Below are 27,137 nucleotides of genomic sequence, written 5' to 3'. Positions count from 1 at the left end.
ATGTCGCGCAAGAAGGCGGCTCGCAGCAAGGGCGGCGGTGCCGCGCCCTCCGCCGCGCTGCCCCCCGCCGGACAGGGCTCCGGCCGCGCCGCCGCCGCCCCCCGGGGCAGCTCCGCCAACGCCGCCGCCGCCGCCGAGCTGCCCCGCAACGGCGGCGCGGCGGCGGCCGGGCGGCCCTCGCTGAGCAGCAGCGGGGAGTTCTACGACCTCGCCTTCAAGGTGCGGGAGCGGAGAGGACAGCGGGAAGGGTTGTGGGAGTGCGGGGTCAGGCGGGTGCGGGGCCGGGGGTGGCGTCGCCGAAGTTCCCGGGGGCCAGGACCGGGCGGGCATCCCTGCATCCGTGCATCGCTGCATCCCTGCATCCCTTCATCCCTGCATCCCCTTCTCCCTTCATCCCTGCTTGCCTGCTTGCCTGCATCCCTGCATCCCTGCTTTCCCCTCTCCCTGCCCTCATCCCGCCCTCCGCTGCCGCCCGCTCGGGGTCTCGCTCGGCGGGGGCTGCGCCCGCAGAGCCCCCGGAGCGGGGCTGGGGCTGCGGGACTTGTGCAAGTGACGGCCAAAGGCTGCTCCGGGGAGTTGCTGTAAGCCCCCGATCCTGTGAACCTACAGGAAAGCGGGGCTGTGAGCAGGGTGATGGTGGCACCCCCGAGGGGCGCCGAATGTGCTCCGGCTGCCGCTCAGATGTCCCCAGCCTGCCGGGCTCGGTGGCTTCTCCTCGCTGCTCAGAGCCTGGCGAGCGATATGTCAACCTCACAGCGCAAATGAGTCTGCTTCCTCCCCACCTCTCCCCTGAGACCCGATGGAAACCCACCTCGGAGCCCATTTGATTATTTTCGGGCTCACGCAGCGATTTTGGGGCTCATTTAGTGATTTGGGCTGGGGGCAGGACTCGGTGAAACCCCCGTGTGTTTGTGACATGATCTCTGTGCCGAGCCCGGGGCACCGAGCCTGGAGAGAGGGCTTTGCTGGGGCAGGTCCTGCCCGGTGTGGTGGGGAGAGCTTGTGCCTGTGGTGTTGTGGTTTGGGGGTTTGGGGTGTGGGCTTGGAGGTGTTCAGGTTTGGGGTGTGGGGATGGAGGTGTTCGGGTTTGGGGTTGGAGGTGTTCGGGTTTGGGGTGTGGGGTTTGGGAGGGACATTCCAGAAATGTGCTTGTTTGCTTTGGTGGGTGCTTGGTCCTGATACAGCTGCATTAATGGTTCAACAGCTTCCCTAAAATGGAGCCACCTCTGTGTTTGCACTGGTCCTTGGCTCCTGGAGCTCACCCCTGCCTGCCCAGGCCGGGGCTTTCCCTAGGGATGGTCCCCGTGGCACAGGGATGAGCCAAATGTGTCTCAGATGAGCCCAAACACGCCGGGTACAGAAAGCATCTGCTGATGGTCTGGCTGGTTTTCACCCAGTGGCAGACAGAAATTGCTTTGTGTCCAGTAAAAGCCTGGTTTATTAAACTTTCTCCTTCCCTTCCCCTCTCCTGAGGCTCCCAATCTGTGCCAATCCTGGGCACAGGGCTGGCTCCTGGCCCTGGGAGCGCTCTGTGCCCGGGTGAGGCTTTGGTGCTGCTGCGTGGGGAGAAGCTGCTGTTGAGAGTCACCGATTACAAAAAGATGTCTGGAAAATTTTTTTAGAAATCAATATTTTGGACTAAAATGACTTTTTTCCTCCCTTCCTTTGGCTTCACACTGGTACCCCTGTGGGGTCTGGCTGCCCTCACCCAGCTCAGTGCCTGGTGCTCCTGTGGGACACCAGTGTGGGGCTCTGCTGGGGCTGTGGGGCACCGTGGGCACATCCTGCCCTCCTTGGCAGTGCCAAAGCGAGCTGCACCTGGGGCTGCTGCCACCTCTGCACAGGGCTGGTGGCATTTGCCGCCTCTGGCAGCCCTGGGAGGGTTGGGTGTGAGCAGGGGCAGTCCCTGCCATAAAGCCATTTCAATCCTGGCACGGGTTAATGGCTCCTGCAAGGCTGATGGCAGAGGGAAGGAGCCTGGGGTTTTGGGGAGCTGCATTTGGAAGCAGCCTCAGCTCTGCTGTGGTGGCTTTGTGGCAAGGACCTGCTTGCCCTGTCTGTGCCCAGGGCAGCTGCTGGGTGGGGAAACTGAGGCAGGTGGGGAAACCGAGGGAGGCGGCACCAGGAGCTGCTCCCTTGGCATCCACGGGGGACTGGCAGGGTGGCCGCGGGCATGTGTGGGTGCCACTGAAGCGAGGGCAGAGTGCTGGAGCTGGCACTCATGGCTGGGGAGCCCCAAGGGCAGTGTCACCCTCCTGGCATGCCCCACATGGGGTGGGCTGTTCTGTGGGGGGCAGCTCTTGGTTTCCAGGGGCTTTGTGCCCCCATGAAGGACCTGTTGAGTGCCTGTCAGGGCAGGGGAAGGTGTCTCCAGTTTGGTGACACGGTGCAGGGCCTGAATAATCCCCTTGTGTGCCCTCCCCGCGCTCCCCTGGCTCTGAGGACATCGCTCTTGGATGTGCTTCTTCCCCCCGTGCACCGCTGCCCAGTGCTGTGATGGAGCGGGGTGATGGCTGTTTTGGGGTGCCTTCCCAGCCCCGCAGCCTCACGCCCATCCCTCCATCCCTCCCTCCCTGCAGGTGATGCTGGTGGGGGACTCGGGGGTGGGCAAGACCTGCCTGCTGGTGCGCTTCAAGGACGGCGCCTTCCTGGCCGGCAGCTTCATCTCCACCGTGGGCATCGACTTCAGGGTGAGTGGAGGGGCCCGTGAGGGTCTGGCAGGTGGGTGGTGGGATGTGCAGGGGGGTACCAAACACCGAACCTCTGCAGCCGTGTCAGGGATGGGGCAGCCTCTCCTCTGCTCAGGATCCTGGGGATAATTCCTGTAACGACTGAGGCCTGACATCTGCCATGGAAGTATTTCCCTAAGGCAGTTCCAGTGGGTTTTAAGAGTTGTTTGTGTTTTTTTCTTGGAACAGCAGAACCAAAACTGATAAAAAGCAGAATGTCCTGGAAGAATCTCCTGAGCACAGCTCTGGGGTGCTGCTGTGGGGCTGTGCTGTGCTGAGGGGTCTCTGAGGTCTCTGCTTGGCTGGGAGCAATGGGAGCATCTCCTGATGCCAGGAGAGCCATGTGGGCAGTGGTTGGAGCTGTGCAGCTCCAGTGAGGACAACGGGGACTGCTCCGCACAGGGAATAAGAAGAATTCTTATGGGGGAAGAGAGGGGATCCCATCACAATTCCTGCAGTGCCCCGGTGTGCCAGAGCATCCCTTGCCAGGCAGGAACATCTGAGTGAGCACCAGGGCCCTGTAACCTTCCCCTGGCCATGTTCCCTGTCAGTGCCGTGCTGGGGGGGCTGCCTGGGCTCTCTGTGGCTCCCTCAGCCCTGTCCAAGGGGATCCCCCCCCGTGGGGTGGGACAGCAGAGCCGCAGGCACGGTGACTTGGCAGAGGTGGCACCAAAGAAGAGCCTTTCCAGCAGCTGTGCAGGGCACGAGGCAGGGCTGGCACCGAAGCCGCACGCCTGGCTTGCCAGGATCTGCTGCTCCCTGGCCCTCACCAGTGCCCCAACCATCTGCTGTCCCCAGAGTGTGAGCCTGTCACCCCCTGGCTGTCTGGGCAGTGCTGCTCCCCCTGCCCTGCTCCTGGCTGTGCCGTCTCTCTCTCTGATGGATTTGGCTCCGTTTGGGGGCTCTGCTGTGAGGAGCTGCTGGTGATGCCACCACACACCAGCGTTGTGCCTTCCCAGCTGCCTTTTCCCAGCAGGATCTCAGCTCTTGGCTTTTATGGGAGATGAGTGTCTCCTGTAACCTGCTGCTTGCCTGGGGTGTGGGTAACAACCCTGTGGAAGGGTGAAGGACGGCTCAGAAAGCTTTGAAGGAAGGGATGGTCCGTGCCTGGCGAGGCTGGGGGTGCTGCAGGTGAAATGGGTGAACTGGGGTCTGTAATTGCGTACAGAGGTAATTACGCAGTGTTCAGGTGTCCTTCAAATAAAAGGGTTTTATTACTGATCGGAGTGATTGATACAGAGGGCAGCCATAAAACCCTGTGACTTATTGATTAGAGTGCTGAAATGACTGTTGCTGAGGAGCAATCAAATTAGGGTTAATTTACTTCTCTAATAGAGCTGCTAGAGCTCCCTGTCTCTGAAATGGGCAGATTATACAGTGGGGGAGATCATGCGGATGCCCTAAAACTCAGTATTATCGTCCTTGCAAGGCGTTCATAATTTTGGGGGGACATGGAAATAGTGTTTTGATGTGCCTCTGCATTCCCAGCAGGATAATCCTGTTTGGTAATTGTGGGCACCGTGATGCAGATGATGCTCTGGGGTGGCAACACCGGAGGCTTCTGCTGGCTTTAATTTGTGTCTTTTTAATCACAGAGCTGCCACATCCCAGCTCCTTCTCCCTGCAGCCCCGAGTTTGGCAGGGTTTGTGGCTGCAGCACTGAGGTGGTGGCAGTGGGAAGGTGTCACCGGGGCTCTCTGTGTTCTCTTGGCCCCTGTGCAGGGTGCTGAGCGAGCTCAGGGGGTTATTTTGGGTTTTTGGCAGGGTTTTTGGCAGGGATCGCGGCACTCTCCGAGCCTGGCTGGCAGCAGGGAGCTCCCCAAGGCCAGCGTGTGTGCCAGCTGTGCTCCTGCGCACGCCCGGCCTTGCCGGGCCCTGCCACGTCCCTGGGGCCATCCTGGCTCAGCACAGCACGGGCACGGAGCTGCCCAGCTCCCCACGCTGCCCTGGGCACCATCTGCACTGTTCTGATGCCACCTGGTCCCTGCCATTGCTCTGGGGCACCCCAGGCCAGCCCAGCTCCCTCCTCTCCCAGGCTCTGCTCCCACTGGGCTCTGGGATCACTGCTGGTGCTCAAGGATGGCACCCGGAGCTGTGGCTAATGGCTTACACAGGCCAGAGCCAGCGTAAATGAATAGAAATCCATTTCAAATGAATCTGGCATTCCTATTCCTAATGGCCCCTGAGGTTTGTTCCCTCCCACTGTTTTATGTGAGGGAGAGCCTCCCGAGACGTGTTTGTTTATTATCATCGCTTAAACAAAGAGGGATGCTGATCTGAATGTGTTTGGAAAACAAACCACTGATGCCGGGGAAATAAAGATGATTGTAATATTAACAAAGGCATCAAAATGGCACCTGTTGGCTTCGAGCTTTGGAGGTGCTGCGTCCTCAGCGTTCTGTTCCAGGAAAATGTGGTTTGCTGGGGGAGCATCCTTAGCTCCTGGGGGTGATTCCAGCCTTCCCAGTTCAGCTGGGACAGGGCCAGGCTGAGGGTGCAGCGATGGGTGGGTGCCATGGGGGCAGAGCCCTGGGCAAGGGGACCTGCTCTGGCAGGGCTTTGGCTGAGCAGGAACCTCTGAGCAGGAACCTCTGTATGAGCAGGAACCCCTATCTGAGGAGAAAGCTCTGTCTGAGCAGAAACCTCTGTATGAGCAGAAACCCCCGTCTGAGCTCCCGAGCTGTCCCCCAGGCTGGGGGACAAACCCCTCTCTGCCTTCAGCGTCTGGATCACAGGTGACACCCTCGAGGTGTCGTTGCCAGATAATGAGGGGGTTAATTACTGCCCCCCGTGAGCTGTGCCATGGCACCGGGGAGTCCCGGCAGGTTTCTCCCCACAGATGCCCGCAGGTGAGGGCACAGCAGCTCGGGGCAGGCTGTGGGGGCTCTCCTGGCTTCGCACGCTGGGGTTCCAGGGCGAAGGGGCTCCTGGAAAGGAGCAGGTGTGGCGCTCGGGGGTGTGAATCCCGATTTTCTCAGTGCCACGGCGGGAGCTGCCTCTCCTTGTGATTTTGGCAACGCTTCAGAAACCTCGACAGAAACTCAAGCTGTGCAGCCAGGGGGACTCGAGTCCCGCGGTGACAGCTCAGTGATGGGAGTGTCGCCAAGGTGAGGGGCCAGGGGGCCACCTGAACCCCCCGTGTCCCTGTCCCCAGTGACACCCGGGCTCCGAGGGGCTGCCCCATCCCCACAGCCCCGAGCTCTGCAGGTTGGGCAAGGGAAGAGTTCTGTGCTAATTGGACCTGAAAGGAGAAGAACATAAAAGAAACAAATTAAGGATGCACTCTTCTCCCTGGGAAGAGGTGCTAATGAGCTCCTTTGCATTGGCAGGGGTGACGGTGCCTGTGTTAATCAGGGGATGAAACCGATGGGAAGGTTTTTGGTGGGGTTCAGAGCAGGGTGGGCTGCTCTTGGTGCTGTCCCGGGTGTGCAGGGGTGTCAGCGCTGTGCAGGACAGGCAGCACAGCAGCACAGCAGCACAGCAGCAAAGCAGCAAAGCAGCACAGCAGCGCAGCAGCACAGCAGCACAGCAGCACAGCAGCACAGCAGCACAGCAGCACAGCAGCAAAGCAGGAAAGCAGCAAAGCAGCACAGCAGCAAAGCAGCACAGCAGCACAGCAGCACAGCAGCACCGTCCTGGCCCCTGGGCACATCTCCAGCTGCCAGGGCAGGCGGTGGCACAGGGGACAGGGGACATTCCCTTTGAAGGCCCAGCTTTGATGTGCACAGGTTCTCAGGGCTTTGGGGGGTTCAGCTGCTGCTCAGCCCCCTCGGGAGGCTCCGTGCTGTGCCCCAGCCTTGGCTGTGCCGTGGTTAACGTGGGAGTGCTGTAAATAAAATAAAACCTGTCCCGGTGGCCCTGAGGACTCCTGATTACACCCAGCCCTGTGCGGCTCAGGGCTGGAATCAGCGGTGCTAATGTGATTTTTTTTTTTTTTTTTTTTTTTTTTTTTTTTAATATGGGAGGTTTGTGGCATCTCTGGGTGTTTTTTTGTTGTGTTTGTGTGTGCCCCTTCCAGGGGCTGCCCTCTGCTCCTGCAGCGAGCTGAGCTTTGCTGAGCTGAGCTTTGCAGGAGGATGGGAGTATTTTCCCCAGCTCTGTGGGGTGTGCAGAGGAGCAGTGACCACGGTTTGGATCCACCCAGACTGGTCCTGGGGGTGCTGGGAGAGTGCTGTGGGTGCCTTGAGCATCTGCTGGTCCCCAGTGGGCACCCAAATCCCTGCCCTTGGGGCATGCTGTGCTCCCCAGCAGGTGCCCAAATCCCTGCCCAAATCCCTGCCCCATCCCTACCCCATCCCTGCCCACATCTCTGCCCAAATCCCTGCCCAAATCCCTGCCCAAATCCCTGCCCCATCCCTGCCCCATCCCTGCCCCATCCCTGCCCAAATCCCTGCCCACATCCCTGCCCCATCCCTGCCCCATCCCTGCTGCATCCCTGCCCCATCCCTGCCCCATCCCTGCCCCATCCCTGCTGCATCCCTGCCCCATCCCTGCCCCATCCCTGCCCAAATCCCTGCCCACATCCCTGCTGCATCCCTGCCCCATCCCTGCCCAAATCCCTGCCCAAATCCCTGCCCCATCCCTGCCCCATCCCTGCCCCATCCCTGCCCAAATCCCTGCCCACATCCCTGCTGCATCCCTGCCCCATCCCTGCCCAAATCCCTGCCCCATCCCTGCCCCATCCCTGCCCCATCCCTGCCCTCCCAGCCTTTGGAGGGCTGGAGCAGCCTGGAGCCTCCTGGAAGCCAGGGCTGGCTTTTATCTCAGCGCCTGGCACGGAGCATTAGCAGGGCTCATTTTCTGGTGGATCAATCTGGAAAAAGTGGGAGGGGAGCTGCTTAGGCCAGAAGAAAGAAATGGAAAAAAATTAATTTCAGTGTCTTTCTGTGCAGAATGAGCCCTGGATGTTGGAGGGAGGGAACAGGGCAGAGTGTTTGGGGTGGGTTTGGGTTGGTCTCCAGGGCTGGAGCTCTGCAGGGAAGAGTTTTTTCTTTTCCTGGGAGAAACATCTTGGTGCTGCCAAGTTGTTTGGATCAAATTCCCTTCAAGGGGCCATACCAGTGGGAACAGAGGTGCAACCAGGACGGGGAAGGTGGGGCAGGAGCAGGCAGGGGATGCCTGTGCTCCCACCTTGAGTATTCCCGTGGCAAATGCTTGGAACTGGATGCCCTTTGAGGTCCCTTCCAACCCAAACCATTTCTGTGTGTTCCCAGCAGCTCTTTGTCTGAAAATCAGTTTGCTCTGCAGCTCCCATTGCTGGATGAATTTTAATAGCAGCCAGGAGCTGATTTCATGTTTTTGCATTTCTCACTGTGTGGAGAGCTGGGCTCATTTTGCCCAGAGCAGATTTCCATCCCCGTGAGTGCTCAAGGACGAGCTGGATGGGGTCTGGAGCAGCCTGCTCTGGTGGAAGGTGTTGGACCTGGATGCTCTTTGAGATCCAACCCAAACCATTCCAGGAGTTTCTGACGGTTCCTGCCATGCTCCCCACCTTCTGCCTGGTTCCAGGGTATGGATATGGTGCTGCCACCCTGCTTGGGGACCAGCTGTGCCCAAATGCAGCACGGGGAGGCAGATCCTGGCACGTTTGTGCCCCTTGTGTGTGGCTCTGAGGGTGCTGCTCCCCCACAGCTGCTGGTGCCCGTTCCCCACTCCCAGGACGGGCTCTCAGGGCAGTAAATGCCCATTTCCCTGGGAACCCAGCCCTGCTTTCCCGGCAGGGCTGGCAGAGGGACACTCAGAGCTCTGCAGCCTGTCGTTTGCACGCAGGGCTCAGTTGCCAGGGGATCAGGGGATGCTGCTGGTGCCCGCGGTGCCCACGGTGCCCGTGCCCGCTGCTGGCAGCTCCCGGGGTTCATCCATCCTCCTGTGCCTCCTGCTCCTGGAAAATAAACCCATAACCCGCCGCAGCTCTGCAGCACAGCAGGGAGATGCAAACCCTGTGTGCAGGCGGGGTCCCAGGCACAAGGGACTCCAACCCTGCCCCGGGGCAGGCACAGAGAGGAGATGAATGCCTTCAAAGCAAAACCTGAGCGGCTGGGGTGGCAGCCAGCCCCAGAGCCTGCTGAAGAAAACTCTCACCCAGCTTAATCCTCTCTGCAGGATGGTGGGAAGGTGCCTCCTCCACCTCCTTGGTGTCAGAAATACCACCCAGAATAGTTTGGGTGTGGAATTTTTGATCCATCCCAGCTGCCAGGATGGTGCTGGGGATGTGGGGCTTGCAGGATGCTTCTGGAAGGGCACCAGTGTGTCCAGGCTCCTGCAGCCCTGGTGCTCGGTGTGCTCCTGGTGCCTGTGGGTAGCTGGTGTCCCTGTGGCTCTGTCCTGGCCTGGGCTGGGTGGAGTGATGGATTTCATTAGCTCAGGGGGAGAGAGAGGGCCTGGGCTGCTCAGGAGCTGCAGTGCAGGACACAGGCAAGGAAAACACAAACCTGGGAGCTGCTGCTGCAAGGAGGGAGCTCGTAAAGGTGCTCACACAACCTGCCTCTGTATCCTCCTGCTCAGAGCTGTGTGGGAGCCCAGAACCCCTGCAGAGGATGGGAACCATGGGGAACTCTGTTACAGACATCTTTGTATGAAATATCCTTTCCTTGGGGCTTTTCCTCCTGAGAAGCTGAGAGGCCTCAGGAACAAAATGCAAACAATGGTTATCTGCTGCTGTGGAATGCAACAGGTGCATCTGGGATTGGTCTCATGGGGTTGTTTGTAATTAATGGCCAATCACAGTCAGCTGGCTTGGACAGAGAGTCTGAGACAGAGCCTTTGTTATCATTCTTTCCTATTCTATCCTTAGCCAGCCTTCTGATGAAATCCTTTCTTCCATTCTTTCAGTACAGTTTTAATGTAATATATATCATAAAATAATCAATCAGCCTTCTGAAACACAGAGTCAGATCCTCATCCAAGAACCCCCGTGAGCACGGTCACAAAACTCAGCTGGGAAATTCAATCCCCAGCCCTGCACGGTGTGTCTGGGTCAGACCCCTGCCCTGCTGCAGCCCTGCAGGGTCCTGTGCAGCAGCAGCTCGGGCTGGGAGGGCTGTGGGCACACGGCTGGGCTGTGCTGGCTCCTGCCTGGCTGCTGCCAGGTGGGGAATTGGCTCTGGAGGGGCCAATCTGGGCACTGGAGCCTCCCCTGCCATGGCCCCGAGCCAGGCTGGATCCGCTGCCGGTGCCAGGCCTGACAGGGAGCCTTTCAAACTCTCTAAAACGTTCAAATGGGGCCAGAGCAAGCCTAAATGCTTTCAATATTTAATGGAATACATTTGGCTTAATTTCACTTTCATCTTTTATTTGTGAGAAAATATTGAACTCAGCTGTGCAGAACTGGGTTGTTCTTTGAAAGCAGAGGGAAGGCGCCCAGGAAAGGGGGCACGGGTGGGGTTTGGGTGCCCCTGGGATGGGCATTTGGGGCATCCCTGCCCTGTGGCTCAGCTCCTGTGCTCCCCTGGGCCCTTGCTGCCTCTCTGCTGAGCTGCTGCCTCGTTTTGTTAATTAATTATCGCTCCCAGCAGGGTTTGGGTTATTCCAGGGTGGATGTTGATGATCTGTGTGGGGAAGGGTGAGGTGCCAGTCCTGGGTTTGGCACTGCTGCAGTGGCAGGAGCTGGCTCTGGCTGAGCTCACCAGCTGCTCTCTGTGTGTTGTTCTTCCCTGAAAAGCACCTTTCCCTTTTTCCCTTTTCCCCTTTCCCCTTTTCCCCTTTCCCCAAAGAGCCTCTGCCCTGAGACCTGAGCCACGGGGTCAGTCCCATCCATGGGTGATGGTGGCACTGAGCATCACCATGCTCAAAGGCAAGGCAGTAATTGAATATGCCAAAGCTTGGAACAGTGAGCACCACCAGGGCACCCTCCTTGGGGAAAACTGGGAAAAAAATGGGAAAAAAAGGGAAAAAATGGGAAAAACTGAGAAAAAGCAGCCCCATCAGAGGTGTGTTTGAGATGGAGGGAGCTGCAGTTGGTGTGTCCCTGTCCTTGGATGGTGGTGGGGCACACAGTTCCTATGGCAATGGGGCATTGAGGGCTTTGCCTGCAGAGCCTTTGGAAGCAGAACAGTTTGTGGTTGGCACCAGGGGCAGCTCCTGGCTCCATCCCAGGGTGCTGGAGCTGCCCTTGCCCAGGGGCCCAGAGGAGCCCTGCAGCTCACAGGGACACCGAGCATTTTAATTGTGCCTCAGCACCCAGTCGCTGCCCTGGGGCACTGGTGAATCTCTCGGAAACAGCAGCAAATAATTCATCTTTATGCCTCCCCTGGGAAAAAGCGTTTCTCCCTGATCACAACTAATGTGAGCTGGGAGCTCGTGGTGCTTCAGCTTCACAGGGTGATGTCCCCTGCCCTGGGCTGTGGCTGTCCCAGGGTGAGGGGGTTCCTGGGTGCTGTGGGGGTCTCAGTGGTGCCTCTGAGCCTGAGGAAGGTGCTGGTGAGGCTGGGCTGGGTCAGTTCTACCCACAGGAGGTCAGCAGGCAGGAAGGGCCATCTCCTAGGGGCCACAAAACCATTGGCACATCTCTGAGGTGTGACTGGTCCTGCTGGGAACACCTGGGCAGGGTTTGTTCCATTTTGTGTGGGGATTTTCCATTTCGTTTATGGAAAGGAGGGATCAGATTCCACAAAGCCATGGCACCCACGGAGCCATGGCACCCACAAAGCCATGGCACCACCTCGCCAGCCCTGGTGCCATCTGCCGCCTGTGTCTCGGGCTGTTTTCCCCCCGCCTGCCCAGGCTCGCTGTTCCAGGCTCGGTGACACACGGGGGAAATGGAGCCTTTGGCTTTCCCAGCTTTGCCTGTGCAGCATCACCACGGCAACGATGCCAGCCAAGGCTGCGTGCCATTAACGCTGTTACCGGGGGAGAGCCCTGGCTGTGATGTGTGCCCGGCTGGGGAGGGGCTGCGGGTCCTGCCCCACCTGTGCCAGGCTCGGGAGGGGCTGCGGGTCCTGCCCCACCTGTGCCAGGCTCGGGAGGGGCTGCGGGTCCTGCCCCACCTGTGCCAGCTGGTGGGATGTGAGCCCCCCGTGCCCATGGGGTGCCCTCCCTGCCCAGCCAGTGCTGAGGAGCTGGAGGGGGGTCCCGCTCTGCGGGGCTGCTCCCCAGACCCCTTTGCACTGGGGTGACACGTCCAGGTGGCCGCTGGCAGGGCCGGGTGGCTCTGGGGCTCAGCCCTTCGTTACCTGCACCTACCAATGTGCGTGAGTTAATGGCAGGAGTGCCCGCAGTGCCCAAAATAACTTTGTTCCCAAGCGAGCGTTAATGCCTGGCAGATGTGATGCGTTTTCCCTCCTGGGTAACACGCGTGGGGTCAGAGTGTTCCTGCCACGCTGGGCGTGCTGGGGGAGCACAGCAGCTCTGGGAGGGCCGATTCTGCAGGGACCAGCCCCACAGATCAGTGCAGAGCTGGGAATCCTCCCACGGGGCCCTGGCTGCTCCAGCTGCAGCCCCTGCCTGAGCCTGGCCTTCCCAAATGTGCAACAAAAAAAGAAAAAAATCAATGTGTTTTGGTTCAGTGTTGTTTGTGAAGGGTTGGCAGTGTTGGAGCAGCTTCCCAGGAGTGTGATCTGCACTGCCCAGACCCCCAGCACCCACGGTGAGGGATCTGGGCTGCTTTGCCTCCCTGGGTGATTTCCCAGCACAGCCCTGGCTGGCAGCTCCAGAGCCCCACATGGGGACAGCAAATGTGGGGCTGGGTTGGCCAGGCTGGTTGGGCTGCCTGGGCTGGCTGTGGTGTGGAAGGGATGAGCTGAGTGTGCTGCAGTTCCTCAGCACCTCTGCACCACCCGGGGCTCTCCGTGGTGCGCAGACCTGGGGGAGAGCCTGCTCCAGCAGAGCAGAAAATGGGAGAGCCGGGACTGCTGCCAGGGAGGAGGAGAAGCTCTGCAAAGATCAAAGCTCTGAGTGCACGGTGCCTGTGCTGTGCCTTCTGCCTCGTGCCACCCGTGGGGCACCCGAGTGGCCGCCCTGGCGCTGGCACAGGAGCGTGGGCAGGGCTCTGCCTGCTCAGCCCCCGTGTCCCCAACTCAGCCTCATGTCCCCAGCTCTGTCCCCCTGTCCCCAGTTCTGTCCCGTGTCCCCAGCTCTGTCTCTGTGTCCTCAGCTCTGTCCCAGGGCCATTTCAGGATTCTCCTTGCATAAGGTGGCCAGGCAGCACCATGGGTGAGGAGGGTCCTGCCCTGCACAGGGGGCTGGGACCTGCTGCACTCCAGCCCTGACTGTCCCTATTGTCACTGCCCTGGCTGTCCCTATTGCCACTGCACTCCAGCCCTGACTGTCCCTATTGCCACTGCCCTGGCTGTCCCTATTGCCACTGCCCTGGCTGTCCCTATTGCCACTGCACTCCAGCCCTGACTGTCCCTATTGTCACTGCCCTGGCTGTCCCTATTGCCACTGCCCTGGCTGTCCCTATTGCCACTGCACTCCAGCCCTGACTGTCCCTATTGTCACTGCCCTGGCTGTCCCTATTGCCACTGCCCTGGCCGTCCCTATTGTCACTGCCCTGGCTGTCCCTATTGCCACTTCACCCTGCAGAGAGGGGCTGTGGGACCAGGGGCACAGGGACCTGATGGGAGCCAGCCCTGGAGGCTGACTGCACTCGTACAGACATAGAAAATCCCAGCAGAGCTGTTAGTCCCTCTCTTTTCCTTGAATGCTTCGAAGAATCCGGGCTCAGGTTTGCTGCTCAGCACTTTTTGGGAGCCGTCTGCCTTGGCTGTGGGTGAAGGATGGCAGTGTTCGGGATGAAAAGCTGCAGATTCCTTTGTCAGGTCTTTGGGGATTTCATTTCCTTCAGGGATGAGAAGTGCTGTTTAGTAATGCTGTTTGCAGCGCTGTCTGCGGGCGCTGCTGTGCTGCTGCTGGGTGCTGACAGAGTGTTTGCTGCTGCACGTGCAGCCCTGCTTTTCCTTTAATTGCATTGTGGAGTCTTCTCAGAAACTTCAGGGGAGTTCTGAGCCCGGGGCTGGCTGCAGTCACCGAGGCAGATCCTGGAACTGTGTAGGTTTGAAGAGACCTTTAAGTTCAGACAAGTGCTGCTAGGCTTTATTTCTCCCCAGATAAATGACTCCCTGCCTAACAGGACCTGATGAGCCATTTTTCATCTCTGTGCCGCTGACGGGGCCGTGTTTGCTGCAGATGAGAAATGATAGAGCAATAAATGCTCCGTGGAGATCCCTGCTCAGCTTTGCAGCGTGCCGTGGCCTTGATGAGCAAAATGAAGATAAATATGTCGAGTGCCACGTTCCTTATTCCCAGCATTGGCACAGACCTGCCTGAGCCATCTCTGCCCCCTTTGTTCCCAAGGCTTCCTGGCTTAGAAATAAGCAGAGATATTTTAAAAAAAATCCCTTATTTTATAAAGTATGGGAGAAAGAGATGGAGGGGGTGAGTGGTGCAGGGCAGGGTGGTGGGGGAGCTGTGCAGACCATCCAGGGTGGGGAGGATCCATCCCTGTGCTGGAGCTGCGGGTTTGGGCTCAGTTTCCTGCTGGCTGCTGCTTTCTGGTGCTCTGGTCCCCAGGATGGCTGCAGCAAATCCTGCCCTGAGGGATTTTAGGGGTGGTTTCTCTCTGGCTGCCTTGGATGGGGCTCAGGCTCACTCCCACTCTCAAAGCCCCACACAGCCCCATCTCCATCCTGCTCTGAGTGTCAGAGCTCAGTGCATCCCTCTGGGTGTCCAGAGTTGCCCAGGACCCCGTTGTGGGGATCAGAGACCCTGGGGATTTGATTGTGACCCCTGGAGCAAGTTACCAGCTTTGTATGAGGACCTGAAAGTCGCAGAAGTTTAAATAGTATAATAACAAAATAATCACAGGGTGAAAATGTAGGTTTTAGGATTTTTGGTACGGGGGTTATGGGGGCAAAATGGAAGAAACTGGGCATGTCCAGTCTTTCTTCTTCTTCATCTTCTTCTTCTTCTTCTTCTTCTTCTTCTTCTTCTTCTTCTTCTTCTTCTTCTTCTTCTTCTTCTTCTTCTTCCTCTTCTTCTTCTTCTTCTTCTCCTCCTTCTCCTCCTTCTCCTTCTCCTTCTCCTTCTCCTTCTCCTTCTCCTTCTCCTTCTCCTTCTCCTTCTCCTTCTCCTTCTCCTTCTCCTTCTCCTTCTCCTTGTTCTCCATTTTCTGCAGTGATGTTGGCACTTTGGGATTGGTTTAGAGCAGAAGTGCACTGTCTAACACAGGTGATAGGCATTGGGAATTAAATGTAAATATGTTATACGTAGTTTTCTGTATAAAAGGACAACACAGAGTGCCTGTGGCTGCCCTGCTGAGCAGATCTGAGCTGGGCAGAGAGAAAATTTTATATATAATAACTAATAAACACCCTCAAGACTGAAAAGCGAAGAGTCCAGACTCGTTCTTCAGCTGTGTGGGCTGAAGCAGAGACACCCTGCACATCTGGGGCAGCAATTATCAACCAAAAGCCAAGACCTGAGCAGCCCCATTGGGCTTGAGAGCACCAAACCTCATCTGCCTGAGCCTCCCTCAAGGATCCTTTCCTGGATCACCCCAGACTTTGCTGTTCCATGGGCTGGGAGGGAGCACAGCCCTCACACGGGCCCGTGAATGCTGCAGGCAATGCCGGGAAGCAGAGCAGGGCTGGGTTTAAAGCCTGTCATCCTAAGCAGATCCTCTTACCTCTAATCTGTGCCTAAGACAGGATTCTCTTCTTGCCAGAAACCCCTTTTATTTGCAGCCTGATGTGACTAGAAGATGATAAGTCAGTAAATGTTCAGCGTGCCTGCTCCAACAAGGGCCTGGGCTCTTATCTGGGCAGGGCTGGCAGCCGGGGAGATGGGATTTAATGGGTAATTGGGATTTAATGCAGTGAGCAGGCTCTGCACAGGGGCTGGTGCTGCTGACATCCCTCTCTGGGTGCTGTGGGGACCCAGCTGGACACCCATGCAGGGCCAGGCCTTGGCTTCTCCAGGCTGGATGAGGCAGGGGGGACAGGATGGGTGACACCTCCACGGGGCTGTGCCTGGAGAGATGCTGAGCCACCAGGAACAGCTCCCTGGCTGGCAAAACCAGCCTCAGGGTTTTAACGAGCAGATTTAATGCAGTGTCCTGCTGTTTTGGGCAGATTTCCATATCGATCCCTGGTCTATTTTTGCAGCCGCCGTTGGAGGTGGTTATTTGTGTGTCTGCTCTATCACAGCTCAGCCCATTTCCTCCTGGCACAGAGTGTTTGTGCTCGCAGGGGCTCCCTGGGCTTTGCCAGGGGGGAATTTGGCTCCTGGTGTGGCCTTGGCGTGGGGCTGGGGTGCTCCAGTGTCACAGACACATTTTATGGAAAATCCTTTTCTCGGGATTGTTGTTCCTGCTGAGAAGCTGGGAGGCCTCAGGAACAAAATGCAAACATTGATTATCTGCTGCTGTGGGATGCAACAGGTGCATCTGGGATTGGTCTCGTGTGGTTGTTTGTAATTAATGGCCAATCACAGTCAGCTGGCTCAGACTCTGTCCGAGCCACAAGCCTTTGTTATTATTCCTTCTTTCTATTCTTCCTATTCTTAGCCAGCCTTCTGATGAAATCCTTTCTTCTATTCTTTCAGTATAGTTTTAATGTAATATATATAATAAAATAATCAATCAGCCTTCTGAACCATGGAGTCAGCCCCTCGTCCCTTCCCTCACGCCATGTGAGCACGGTCACCCTGCAGCCCCCCTCCAGCCACTCCTGCACTCTGGATTTCTCCTGCTCCCTGCAATACAGGACAGCCCAATCTGCTCCCAGCTGGCCTGGCCCGGTGACACCGCAGCCTAATGACATTTCTGGGTGGCTGCACTGTCAGTCCCACAGCTCATTAGTGGCACTAATTAACTCCGTGCTGCCCCAGCGCCCGTGCCTGCTTTGATCTATAGTCACTGATGCCATTTATCCCCGTTGTGACAGGAATTTGCCCCCCCTCGGCTGCAGGAGATGCCTCCAAGGCCCAATAACAACATGAGAGGGGCTCCTTTCCCATGGTAAATTGGGGTGCACTCCTGGGCAGCACCACGGGAGCCAGCACAGCCACAGCTCCAGGAGCCAGGGCAGGGGTCCCCAGGCTGGAGCCTGAGCGGTGCCCTGAGCACTCCCCATTTGTCCAGTTAATTGCAGAGCAAATTGATCCGTGTATCCAATTTAACTTTAAAGGCTTTAATTAATGAGTCCATGCGTGTGAGGTGATGCTGAGCCTGGGCTGTGCTGCAGCTTCAGTGCCAGGGGCTCGGGCACTGGGGACGTGCCAGCCGCTCCTGCTGGGACTCACGGGCACTGTGGGACCCTGTGATGGCATCTGCCCATCCTGTGGGTACCCTGTGACCCAGGCTGTGACATTTGCCCATCCTGTGGGTACCCTGTGATGGCATCTGCCCGTCCTGTGACCCAGGCTGTGGCTTTGCCCATCCCGCAGCTGCTCAGGGCTGGCACTGCTGGCTCTGTGTGGCAGCACTGTCTGTGCACGTCTCAGCACCAGCACAGTTTCACCCCATTGCCTTCCCCTCCCTCCCTTGTGCTGCTCGCTCGTGGCTGAGGATGGTGCCAGGGCTGCAGCCAGAGGGGCCTCGCTGTGTGATAATGCTGCTCCTAATTGAGGACCATCTGCACTTGGTAATTTAATTTTTCCTGCATCTGCAAGGTTCCAGCTCTGTTTATCTGATGTCCTGACGATTATTTAACTTCAGTGCATCGTGTTTGTCCACCCTGGGCACGGCAGGCATTCCGCTGCCGCCCCTGCTAGATGAGATTTCAGAAACATTTGCACTGCCTCGGGAAAAAGGACACAAAGCTGAAATTGGGAAGGGCGAGAGCAGAGCTGAGGTTTAGGGGTGGTTTTGCTGCCCAAGTTGTGGCAGGAGGCTGTGGGAGCTCTGACAAACAGTGAGATGGGCAGGAGCCCTGAGCAGCACAGCCCTCCCTCCCAGCAGGGCTGGCAGCACATTTCACATCCCAGTGCCTTGACACACCACAGCTTTTGTCTTTGGGTGCTGAGCAGGAGCTCAGCCCCCAGCTGTGCCTTGGAAGGGCTGACAGGAGGGAATTGAGGCATCTCCTTAAAAAAAAATAAAAATTGGAGGCTGGAAAGTCACTTAGCTGTGGTGTGGGGAGACCTGGGCATCTGGTTCATCTGAACTTCTTGGACACTTCCAGGGATGGAGCAGCCACAACTTCCTTGGGATGCAGGCAGGGATACCAGCACCAGTGATGCTCTGGCTGTGTCTCCTGCCTTCAGGAGCCCTTCTACAGCTTCTCACCCTGGAACCCTGCTCTGTTCCACACCCAATCCTCAGAAAATCAATTTTTCCCCCAGCAGCACCTGGATCCCTGTGCGGAGTTTAATTAGGTCTGAGCATTTACCTCCCTAAAATATAGGTCAGCAATAATTAGTGTGACTGCTGCTGCTGCTGGCTCCGTGTTAATTAACTCCTGAAGGGGAGGTCAGAGCATGTGGGGCACCTCTGGAGCTTCAGCCCTTTTGGCTGCTCCCCAGGTGGCTTGGCCTGGGTGATGCATGCTCAGGGCTGGGGCCGTGGTGTCTGTCCTGGCACCCGTGGTGTCCTGCCAGCCTTTGGGCACGGCCACACTGGGGACATGGCCACGTCCCTGGGCACAGCCACGCTGCTGGGAGCTGGAGGTGCTGAGTGTGGCCACGGGGATGTGACACTCATTGTGTCCTTGTCCTTGTCACCATCCATCACACCGAGTGTCCTCACGCCAAGAGCTGGGGCCGATGGTGGAACACAGAGCCTTTGCCTTCCTCTGCAGTCCCTGGCACGGTCCCTGGCAGGGTCCCTGGCAGGTGCTATTGGCAGCTGGGAATGGTGTTTGGAGTGGCACTGTGCTGGTGCAGAGCCTGTGGGATGGATGATCCTGTGGGATGGGATGAACCTGTGGGATGGATGAACCTGTGGGATGGATGAACCTGTGGGATGATCCTGTGGGATGGGATGAACCTGTGGGATGGATGAACCTGGGGGATGGATGAACCTGGGGGATGGGATGAACCTGTGGGATGGGATGATCCTGTGGGATGGATGAACCTGTGGGATGGATGAACCTGTGGGATGGATGATCCTGTGGGATGGATGATCCTGTGGGATGGATGATCCTGTGGGATGGATGAACCTGTGGGATGGATGAACCTGTGGGATGGATGATCCTGTGGGATGGATGATCCTGTGGGATGGATGATCCTGTGGGATGGATGATCCTGTGGGATGGATGATCCTGTGGGATGGATGAACCTGTGGGATGGATGAACCTGTGGGATGGATGAACCTGTGGGATGGATGATCCTGTGGGATGGATGATCCTGTGGGATGGATGATCCTGTGGGATGGATGATCCTGTGGGATGGATGAACCTGTGGGATGGATGAACCTGTGGGATGGATGATCCTGTGGGATGGATGATCCTGTGGGATGGATGATCCTGTGGGATGGATGATCCTGTGGGATGATCCTGTGGGATGAACCTGTGGGATGGATGATCCTGTGGGATGGATGATCCTGTGGGATGATCCTGTGGGATGAACCTGTGGGATGGATGAACCTGTGGGATGGATGAACCTGTGGGATGGATGATCCTGTGGGATGGATGAACCTGTGGGATGGATGAACCTGTGGGATGATCCTGTGGGATGAACCTGCGGGTCCAGCACCTGCACAGAGGAGCATGGAGGGTTTTGGAGAGCAAGGTGAGCTCAGAGAGTGGATCTCCTGCAGAGCATAAACCTGCCCCTGCATAAAGCTCAGCTGTGGCTCAGGTTAGGACAGGGCTGTTCCCCATCCTCTGGGACGAGCTGGAAGTGCAGCTCAGCACTGTTTGTGGTTCTGCCCTGGGGATGGCTCTGTCCCTGCCCACCTGGGAGCCCTAGCCAGACGCACCAAGGTCCAGGGAGCACTCTGTGGCGGTGGGAACGCTGGGTTTGAGGCACTTGAGGAGCCCTGGTGTCACATCCTGGGGAGGCTCAGCTCCACGTGTGGGGAGCCCTAAACCCCCGGCCGGCTCCCCGAGCCCCAGCTTTTCCCTGAGTCCCTCCCTGCTCCCCCACCCCAGTCCCTGGTGCCTATTTTTACAGCTCCTGGGCTGTGAATCACTTCTCTCCCCCGTCTCCGTCGCTGCCTTTGAAGGTATTTATAACCCTGGGCCGTCTCCCTGCGCTGCCTGAGCAGAGGAGGATTCAGCGCTCCGGCTCCGCCTGCCCTCTCCTCCTCTCCACATCCTCGTGGAGATGTGCAGGAGATGAGATGCTCCCTCTGTCCTCCTTGAAACCATCAATGAAGAGCCTCCCCAGCCCCCGAAGGGGTGTGGAATGTGCAGGGACAGGGCTTGGCATGGATCCCTGGGGGTTTGGTGGCACTGGAGTGGCTGGTGGCGTGCCCAGTGCCAGGGTGTGTGTGAGCCAGCAGAGCCCAGCTGGGCTCGCAGCAGCCTTGGCCATCCCATGCCATGGGAGATGGGAGATGGGAGCATCCCAAAGCAGCTCCAGAGCAATTGGAGGAAATGGGATTTAAATGATCAGCAGAGCAGCCACCAGCTGCCTCGTCCCACTGCTGTGCTGTTCCCTGCCCGTGGTTCCAGCACGTCCCACTGATTGCTGTGCTAATTTCTGTGGATCTGGCAAGCAAATTAATCTCTTCTCTGCTCCTTCCCCTGGGACCCTGGTCTGTAGGCTTGCATTCCTGTCATGTTTGGAGAGGCTGGTGCAGATTGCAGGGATGGTGGCTGCTCTGGGACATGGTCAGGATCCATCTCCTGCCCTCCCTGTCTGGCACAGCCACCCTCAGGGGCTCCCACACAGCTCCCAGCTCTGCCAGGGCATCCTTCCACACAAAATATCCCCTTGGCTTTGGGAAAAACCCGTTGTGGAGGGACACTTTCCCCTCTGCTCCTTGGTTCCACCTTTCCTGAAACCAAGCAAAACAGGAGGGGAAAACATCCTAAGAGAGAAACCAGGAGAAGAACAGCTCCAAGAGGCAGGAGCAGGAATTATTTTTAATTTGCTGGCTGTGTGTGAAGTGGTTTTCTCTGTCTTTTGAAGACTATTAAGGTGGGATGCTGGTGCTCATTAATTTATGGCCAGCAGTCTCCAGCCTGAGCTGGGTGTGGCATTGCCAGGGTTTAGGTACCCAAATAGATGCAACTTTTGCTGATGCAGGGAGAGATCCTCTGGCTGGGCCCTGGTGAAAATGGCTCTGCAGGTGCTGGGACCAGTGGATGGGGGTTTAAGAAGCAGGAGAGGGGATCAGCCCGAGGGTTTGGGGGAACACTGGCTGGGGTGGGGGCTGGCTGTGTCTCCCTTGGCATCGTGCAGCTGCACTCATCACCCTCTCCATTCTCTTTCAGAACAAGGTGCTGACGGTGGATGGGGTGAAGGTGAAGCTGCAGGTATGTCCCCATGTCCCTGGAAACATGTCCCTTGCTGCCCTGGGAGTTCAGAGATGGCCAAAGCCCCTCAGAGGACAAAGCAGAGGAGCATCCCCAAAACGGGGCCCCACCTCTATCCTTTGTGCTCGTGTCTCCTGCCCTGGGTCAGCCTTACAGACCCTTCTGGCTGCTCTGGCAGGAGCCTGCACAGGGCTGGGGGCTGTTCTGGCCACAGTGATGCCATCCCAGCCCTGCTCCAGCCCCCTTAGTTCCTCTGAGCCCTTTGCCTGCAGCTCGGTAACACAGATCCCCCAGGCAGCAGCGTGCTCTCTGCAAACCTCCTGCTGCATTAAGGACTGATAAATCACATTAGCAGCTCCCCATGCATCCATCTGCTCCACGGATTTTCCAATTAATGGCCGTGTTGGGAGCGCTTGGCCACGCCGTGTCCCCACACCGAGGAGCGGGAAGGCGCTGCCTCCATATTTATTGCTCTGCTCATTTTTCCTATTGATACCCCCGGGAGCAAAAGCTGGAGAAGCTTCCTGGGGTTGCACCATTCTGTTTGGGCTGGTTTGGGTGGGTTCTGCTCAGGTCTGATCCCTCTGCTCCCGTCTGCCCTCCAGATCTGGGACACGGCCGGGCAGGAGCGTTTCCGCAGCGTCACCCACGCCTACTACCGGGATGCGCACGGTAAGCACAGCACCCTGCTGCTGCTCTGGGTGAGCGAGCACGGCCACCTCTGCTCGTGGGGATCCTGCTCTGGGTGAGCACGGCACCCTGCTCCTGCTGTGGGTGAGCACAGCACCCTGCTCCTGCTCTGGGTGAGCACAGCACCCTGCTCCTGGGGATCCTGGTCTGGGTGAGCATGGCACCCTGCTGCTGCTGTGGGTGAGCACAGCACCCTGCTCCTGCTGTGGGTGAGCACAGCACCCTGCTCCTGCTCTGGGTGAGCACGGCACCCTGCTGCTGCTGTGGGTGAGCACGGCACCCTGCTCCTGGGGATCCTGGTCTGGGTGAGCACGGCACCCTGCTGCTGCTGTGGGTGAGCATGGCACCCTGCTCCTGCTCTGGGTGAGCACGGCCACCTCTGATCCTGGGGATCCTGGTCTGGGTGAGCATGGCACCCTGCTGCTGCTGTGGGTGAGCACAGCACCCTACTCCTGCTCTGGGTGAGCACGGCCACCCTGCTGCTGCTCTGGGTGAGCACGGCACCCTGCTGCTGCTCTGGGTGAGCACGGCACCCTGCTGCTGCTGTGGGTGAGCACGGCACCCTGCTGCTGCTCTGGGTGAGCACGGCACCCTGCTGCTGCTGTGGGTGAGCACGGCACCCTGCTGCTGCTCTGGGTGAGCACGGCACCCTGCTGCTGCTGTGGGTGAGCATGGCCACCTCTGCTCATGGGGATCCTGGTCTGGGTGAGCACGGCCACCCTGCTCCTGCTCTGGGTGAGCACGGCACCCTGCTCCTGCTCTGGGTGAGCACGGCACCCTGCTCCTGCTCTGGGTGAGTACGGCCACCCTGCTGCTGCTCTGGGTGAGCACGGCCACCTCTGCTCCCTGGGAGCCCGTCCTCAAGCTGCCCCTGCCAGGTGAGGCCAGGTGAGCCAGGAATCACTGGAGTGTTTTCCATGGGAAGCAGCTACCGTGGATGGAGCCGGCTCTGCTGTCGCAGACACATTTTATGAAAAATCCTTTCCTCAGGATTTTTTCTCCTGAGAAGCCGAGAGGCCTCAGGAACAAAATGCAAACATTGATTATCTGCTGCTGTGGAATGCAACAGGTGCATCTGGGATTGGTCTCGTGTGGTTGTTTGTAATTAATGGCCAATCACAGTCAGCTGTGTCGGACTGTCTGGCCAGTCACAAGATTTTATTATCATTCCTTTTCCTTTGCTTGCAAGCTTTCTGATGAAATCCTTTCTTCTATTCTTTTAGTGTAGTTTTAATATAATATATATAATAAAATAATAATTCAGCCTTCTGAAACACGGAGTCAGATCCTTGTCTCTTCCCTCATCCTGGGACCCCTGTGAACACCAGCACAGTGCCAACACCAGCAGTGCGAGGTGTTGCTGTGCTGGCTTTGTGTGTTCTGTGTCTCACAGGGCCCTCATGGCCAGGGGGCTGTGTGCTCTGTGGGCTGGGTTTGGCACAGGCACTAACGGGCTGTCCCTCTCTCCACAGCCCTGCTCCTGCTCTACGATGTCACCAACAAAGCCTCCTTTGACAACATCCAGGTACAGCAGCAGCCTGGGCCCTCCTGCTGTCCCCCTCGTGCCACTGGCTGGGTTGTGGTTGGCTGTGGCTTTGGTCAGGAGCTGTGTGCTGCTGATGGGAGCTGTGGTCACTTGCAGCAGGGCTCTGGTCACTTCTGAGCACCTGCAAGGACAGGCAGGGGACGGGCAGAGCAAGTGTTCCCTTTCTCAGCACGTAAAGGGTGATGGATTCACTGCCCCAGCACTGGAGGCAGCAGGCAGCTGCTCACACCACGGGGCCAGGGATTACAGGGAATTAGAGCAGGTTTGATTGGATTAGGCTGGATTAGAGGGCAGGGAAGGCACCCCACGGCTCAGGGAGGCAGGTTCAGGTGCCTGCTGGGAGCAGTGCGATTGGCACGGGGCAGCACGTGCAGGACATGGGCATGGGGCACATCCTGGGGTCAGAGGCTGATGGTACCCTGGGAAATGGGATCTGCTAGCAGCCAGAGTGGGGTGTTGGGCTTGCTTGGCCAAGTGGGTACCCCAGGGCTCAGGGGAAGCCCAGATACCCTCTTGTTGACAGGGATCATCCATGGAACATCCCTGGCATTGCCTGGGATGGCAGCACTGGGGCAGCTCCCCATCCCTCCCGTTCCTCTGCTCCTTCTGGAGCCATTGCCAACCCCTCTCTCTGGCTGTGTCCCTCCAGGCTTGGCTGACAGAGATCCACGAATATGCACAGCAGGATGTGGTCCTCATGTTACTGGGAAACAAGGTGAGCCTGGCCCCAGGGCTTTGCAGAGCCTCCTGTTCCTCCCACGGGCAGGGGAGCCTGGCAGGCCATGAGGGGACAGGGAGGCACACGCTGGTGACCTTCCCAATCGCCACAAACTGCTCTTGGCCATTCCTGCTGCAGGTGGATTCAGCCCAGGACAGAGTGGTGAAAAGGGAAGATGGAGAGAAGCTTGCCAAGGTAGGTGAGGTACCTGAGGATGTGTACAGGAAATGGTCACCTGGAGACCAGTCTGACCCAAAGTACACCTGGGAACACTTGGCTTTTTTTCCCTTGTCATGCTCTCCCCTTTCTCCTCATCTGTTCTTCCTTTAAGTTTCTACTAGCACCTCTTTTGTCCTCAAAAATCACTCCCTGAGAGCCCTGGGAGCACCCCTGGTGGCACCCCTGACAGGGCTGTGTCTCATCCCACAGGAGTATGGAGTGCCCTTCATGGAGACCAGCGCCAAGAGCGGCCTCAACGTGGAATTAGCGTTCACAGCCATTGCCAAGTAAGTGAGCAGAGCAGAGGCCTTGTCCTCCAAAGGAGCTTTAGCAGTGTCCAAGCCACGCTGAGATCAACTGAGCTGGGCAGGGCAGCTTGGAATCTTGGGATAGTTTGGGTTGGAAGGGACCGTAAAGGCCATTCAGTTCCATCCCGCCGTGGCAGGGACATCTTCCACCATCCCAGGTTGCTCCAAGCCCTGTTCAGTCTGGCTTTGGACACTTCCAGGGATCCAGGGACAGCCACAGCTGCTCTGGGCAACCTGTGCCAGGGCCTTACTATCCTCACAGGGAAGAATTCCTTCCCAACATCCCATCTACCCCCACCCTGCCAGGGAGAAGCCATTCCCTGTGTCCTCTCACTCCACACCCTTGCCCAAACTCCCTCTCTGGCTCCTTCCAGACAAAACCCTCTCCCTGCCAGAAGCAGCAGTAACATCTCTCCCCTTCCCCAGGGAGCTGAAGCACAGGTCCATGAAGCTGCCCAACGAGCCCAAATTCAAGCTGCACGACTACGTGAAGAAGGAAGTGCGAGGCTCTGGGTGCTGCAGGTCCTAACGCGTGTTTGTACAGAGACTCAGGCCCGTGGGCAGTGTGTGCATGTCCGTCTGTCGTGTCTGTGTCTGCCCCCACGGCCAGCTGAGAGCAGGGCACAGAGCAGCAGCAGCAGCTCTCTGGGATTCTGCAGCCCCCGCATCCATCGGCTCCGGCTCCCCTGGCCAGCGTCCCTGCCCTGCTCACAGGTGGGAGGAGGGGCTTTGGAAGGGGCTGGGGTCTCCCTCTGTGCCTGCTCTGTGAGGCTGCTCTGACCCTGGTGAGAGCCAGGCTGTGCTGCAGGGGAACCAACGCCTTCTCCCCACCTAGGAGGAAAAAAGTCCTGATTTTTTTCTGGGTAGGAGAACGTCCTGAATTCCCTTTTCTCTCCCTGTGTACCTGGAATCCAGCTGAGAGCCCTGGCCTGGGGCGTGCAGGAAGGATGTTTGAAGGCAGCCATTCCTGTAGGTGCTTTCTCCTGTCTGTTCATCCCTGTGAGGTGGGACACGTTCCCACAGTGAGGGATTCTCTGCTCCCTGCCAAGGCAGAGCTTGGCTGTCTGAGTGAGCTCCTGCACACCTGGCTGTGCACAGAGATTTCTGAATGTTCATCCCTCTGGGAAAGGCTCTGCTTCTCCTTCTTCCGCCCTTCCTGGTATTTTGAGAAGAATCCTAATGTATTGCAGCTTATTCTAAATACCTTCCTGTAAGTGTGATGGTGTTTTCAGACTGCAACAACGCTTTGATATCTTCAAAGTTCTCTTGGGCAGCTCTTTCTTTTCACCGCGGAGAGCTGGGGGGAAGCTGCAGGCAGTGATTTTACAGGCTGCAGACTCCTGCCAGCTCTCTTCAAGGGCCTCCTCACCCCTTTGGTCTGTGTCAGGCTTTTGGCTGTTTTTTTGTCAAGCTGCACTTCTCAGTACAAATCTGAATCTGGATGAAGTGTTTGGCCTTTGGCAATTCCTCCCTTTGAAAACTCCACGCACACATCAGCAGGTGCCCGCTGCGCCGAGCCTCGGTGGCTCCTCCACATGGAGCAGAATAAATCACACATCCTTTGCCCTCCAGCCAGCAGCAGCCCCCAGCTGCTGACTCAGATACCCCTGCTCCTCGTTTCGCCTGGATTTTGGCTCCAGCACTGCCTTCCTGATGGGCACAAGGAGCCTCCGCAGCTCCCACGTGCTCCGAGCTCCGCTCCTCAGGGAGCTACAGCAACACGAGCAGCTACAGCTTCACATGGTGAAAAAGGATCTTAAAATGAACCAGCTTTCTTCCCTAAATAGTACTTTAGGGGAGAGACAATTCCTAAAGTTGTCTGATTTAAATTTCAAACTCACCTGTGGAAAACCCATTTGTGCAGGAATGTTTGCACTCCCAGCAAACCCTGCTGCCAGTCCTGCAGGAGCAGCCGGGTGGTGGAGGGGCTGTCGGGGCCCCCTCACCGCAGTGATTTGGGTTTGTGTGGGGCAGGACCAGCCTGGCAGCTCCATGGCTGTTTCCTCATCCTGCCCGTGGAGCAGCAGCAGCCCCATCCCGAGGCGACAAGCACTGTCCCTAACATTTGGGATTCCCAATGGATTAGGATTCCTATTGCTAGGTTCCTACCTTCCCTCTCCCTCAGACTGGCATCTGTCTGGGTTGCAGCTGCTCACTTCTTGCTCGGTGTGGTCTAAAACCAATAAAAACCCCATAAAATGAGGAAGATTTAAATGTTTCCCTTTAGAGCACTTCCTGTGGGGAACAGCCTCTGCTCCAGCAGAGCTCTCACAGTCCTGGTTGTGGTTTAGACCCAAACTTGGAGCAGGCTCAGCCCCTCTCCCAGTGCAGGACTGGTTTCCAGTGCCTGCACACGGGGCTGGCCCCAAGCTCCTCCTCACTTGGGATTTTCCACGGGCCTTTGCTGCCACCACGCGGAACCGCTCAGCGCAGCGTTAATTATTCCCGTTAATTGCTCAGAGCACCCAGCCACGTGCGAGGGCTCGGCCTCACCTGCAACATCCCATTTCTGCTGGCTCTTGTTTACAGCTTTCGGTTCATTCCTGTTAATAAAATTTTTTAACAATC

The 27,137-nt window shown here is 57.7% G+C and overlaps 1 protein-coding gene across 1 annotated transcript; it reads left to right on the top strand.

Moving 5' to 3' along the window:
• Positions 1 to 27,137, top strand: RAB26 (RAB26, member RAS oncogene family). The gene is made up of 9 exons (XM_063171606.1): positions 1 to 219; positions 2,580 to 2,690; positions 21,047 to 21,088; positions 21,694 to 21,760; positions 23,251 to 23,303; positions 23,974 to 24,039; positions 24,181 to 24,237; positions 24,472 to 24,548; positions 24,996 to 27,137. The coding sequence occupies exons 1-9, from the start codon at positions 1 to 3 to the stop codon at positions 25,096 to 25,098; spliced, it is 795 nt and encodes a 264-aa protein (XP_063027676.1). The 3' UTR covers positions 25,099 to 27,137.

Source organism: Melospiza melodia, chromosome 18 (genome assembly GCF_035770615.1).
Source record: "Melospiza melodia melodia isolate bMelMel2 chromosome 18, bMelMel2.pri, whole genome shotgun sequence".
NCBI classification, from domain to species: Eukaryota; Metazoa; Chordata; class Aves; order Passeriformes; family Passerellidae; genus Melospiza; species Melospiza melodia.
This window is presented reverse-complemented; position numbering and strand designations above follow the sequence as displayed.

Coding starts and splice junctions, on each gene's coding strand:
- RAB26 (XM_063171606.1), top strand. CDS start 1: ATGTCGCGCAAGAAGGCGGCTCGCAGCAAGGGCGGCGGTGCCGCGCCC. Junction 220..2,579: donor TCTACGACCTCGCCTTCAAG/GTGCGGGAGCGG, acceptor CCCTCCCTGCAG/GTGATGCTGGTGGGGGACTC. Junction 21,761..23,250: donor CTACTACCGGGATGCGCACG/GTAAGCACAGCA, acceptor CTCTCTCCACAG/CCCTGCTCCTGCTCTACGAT.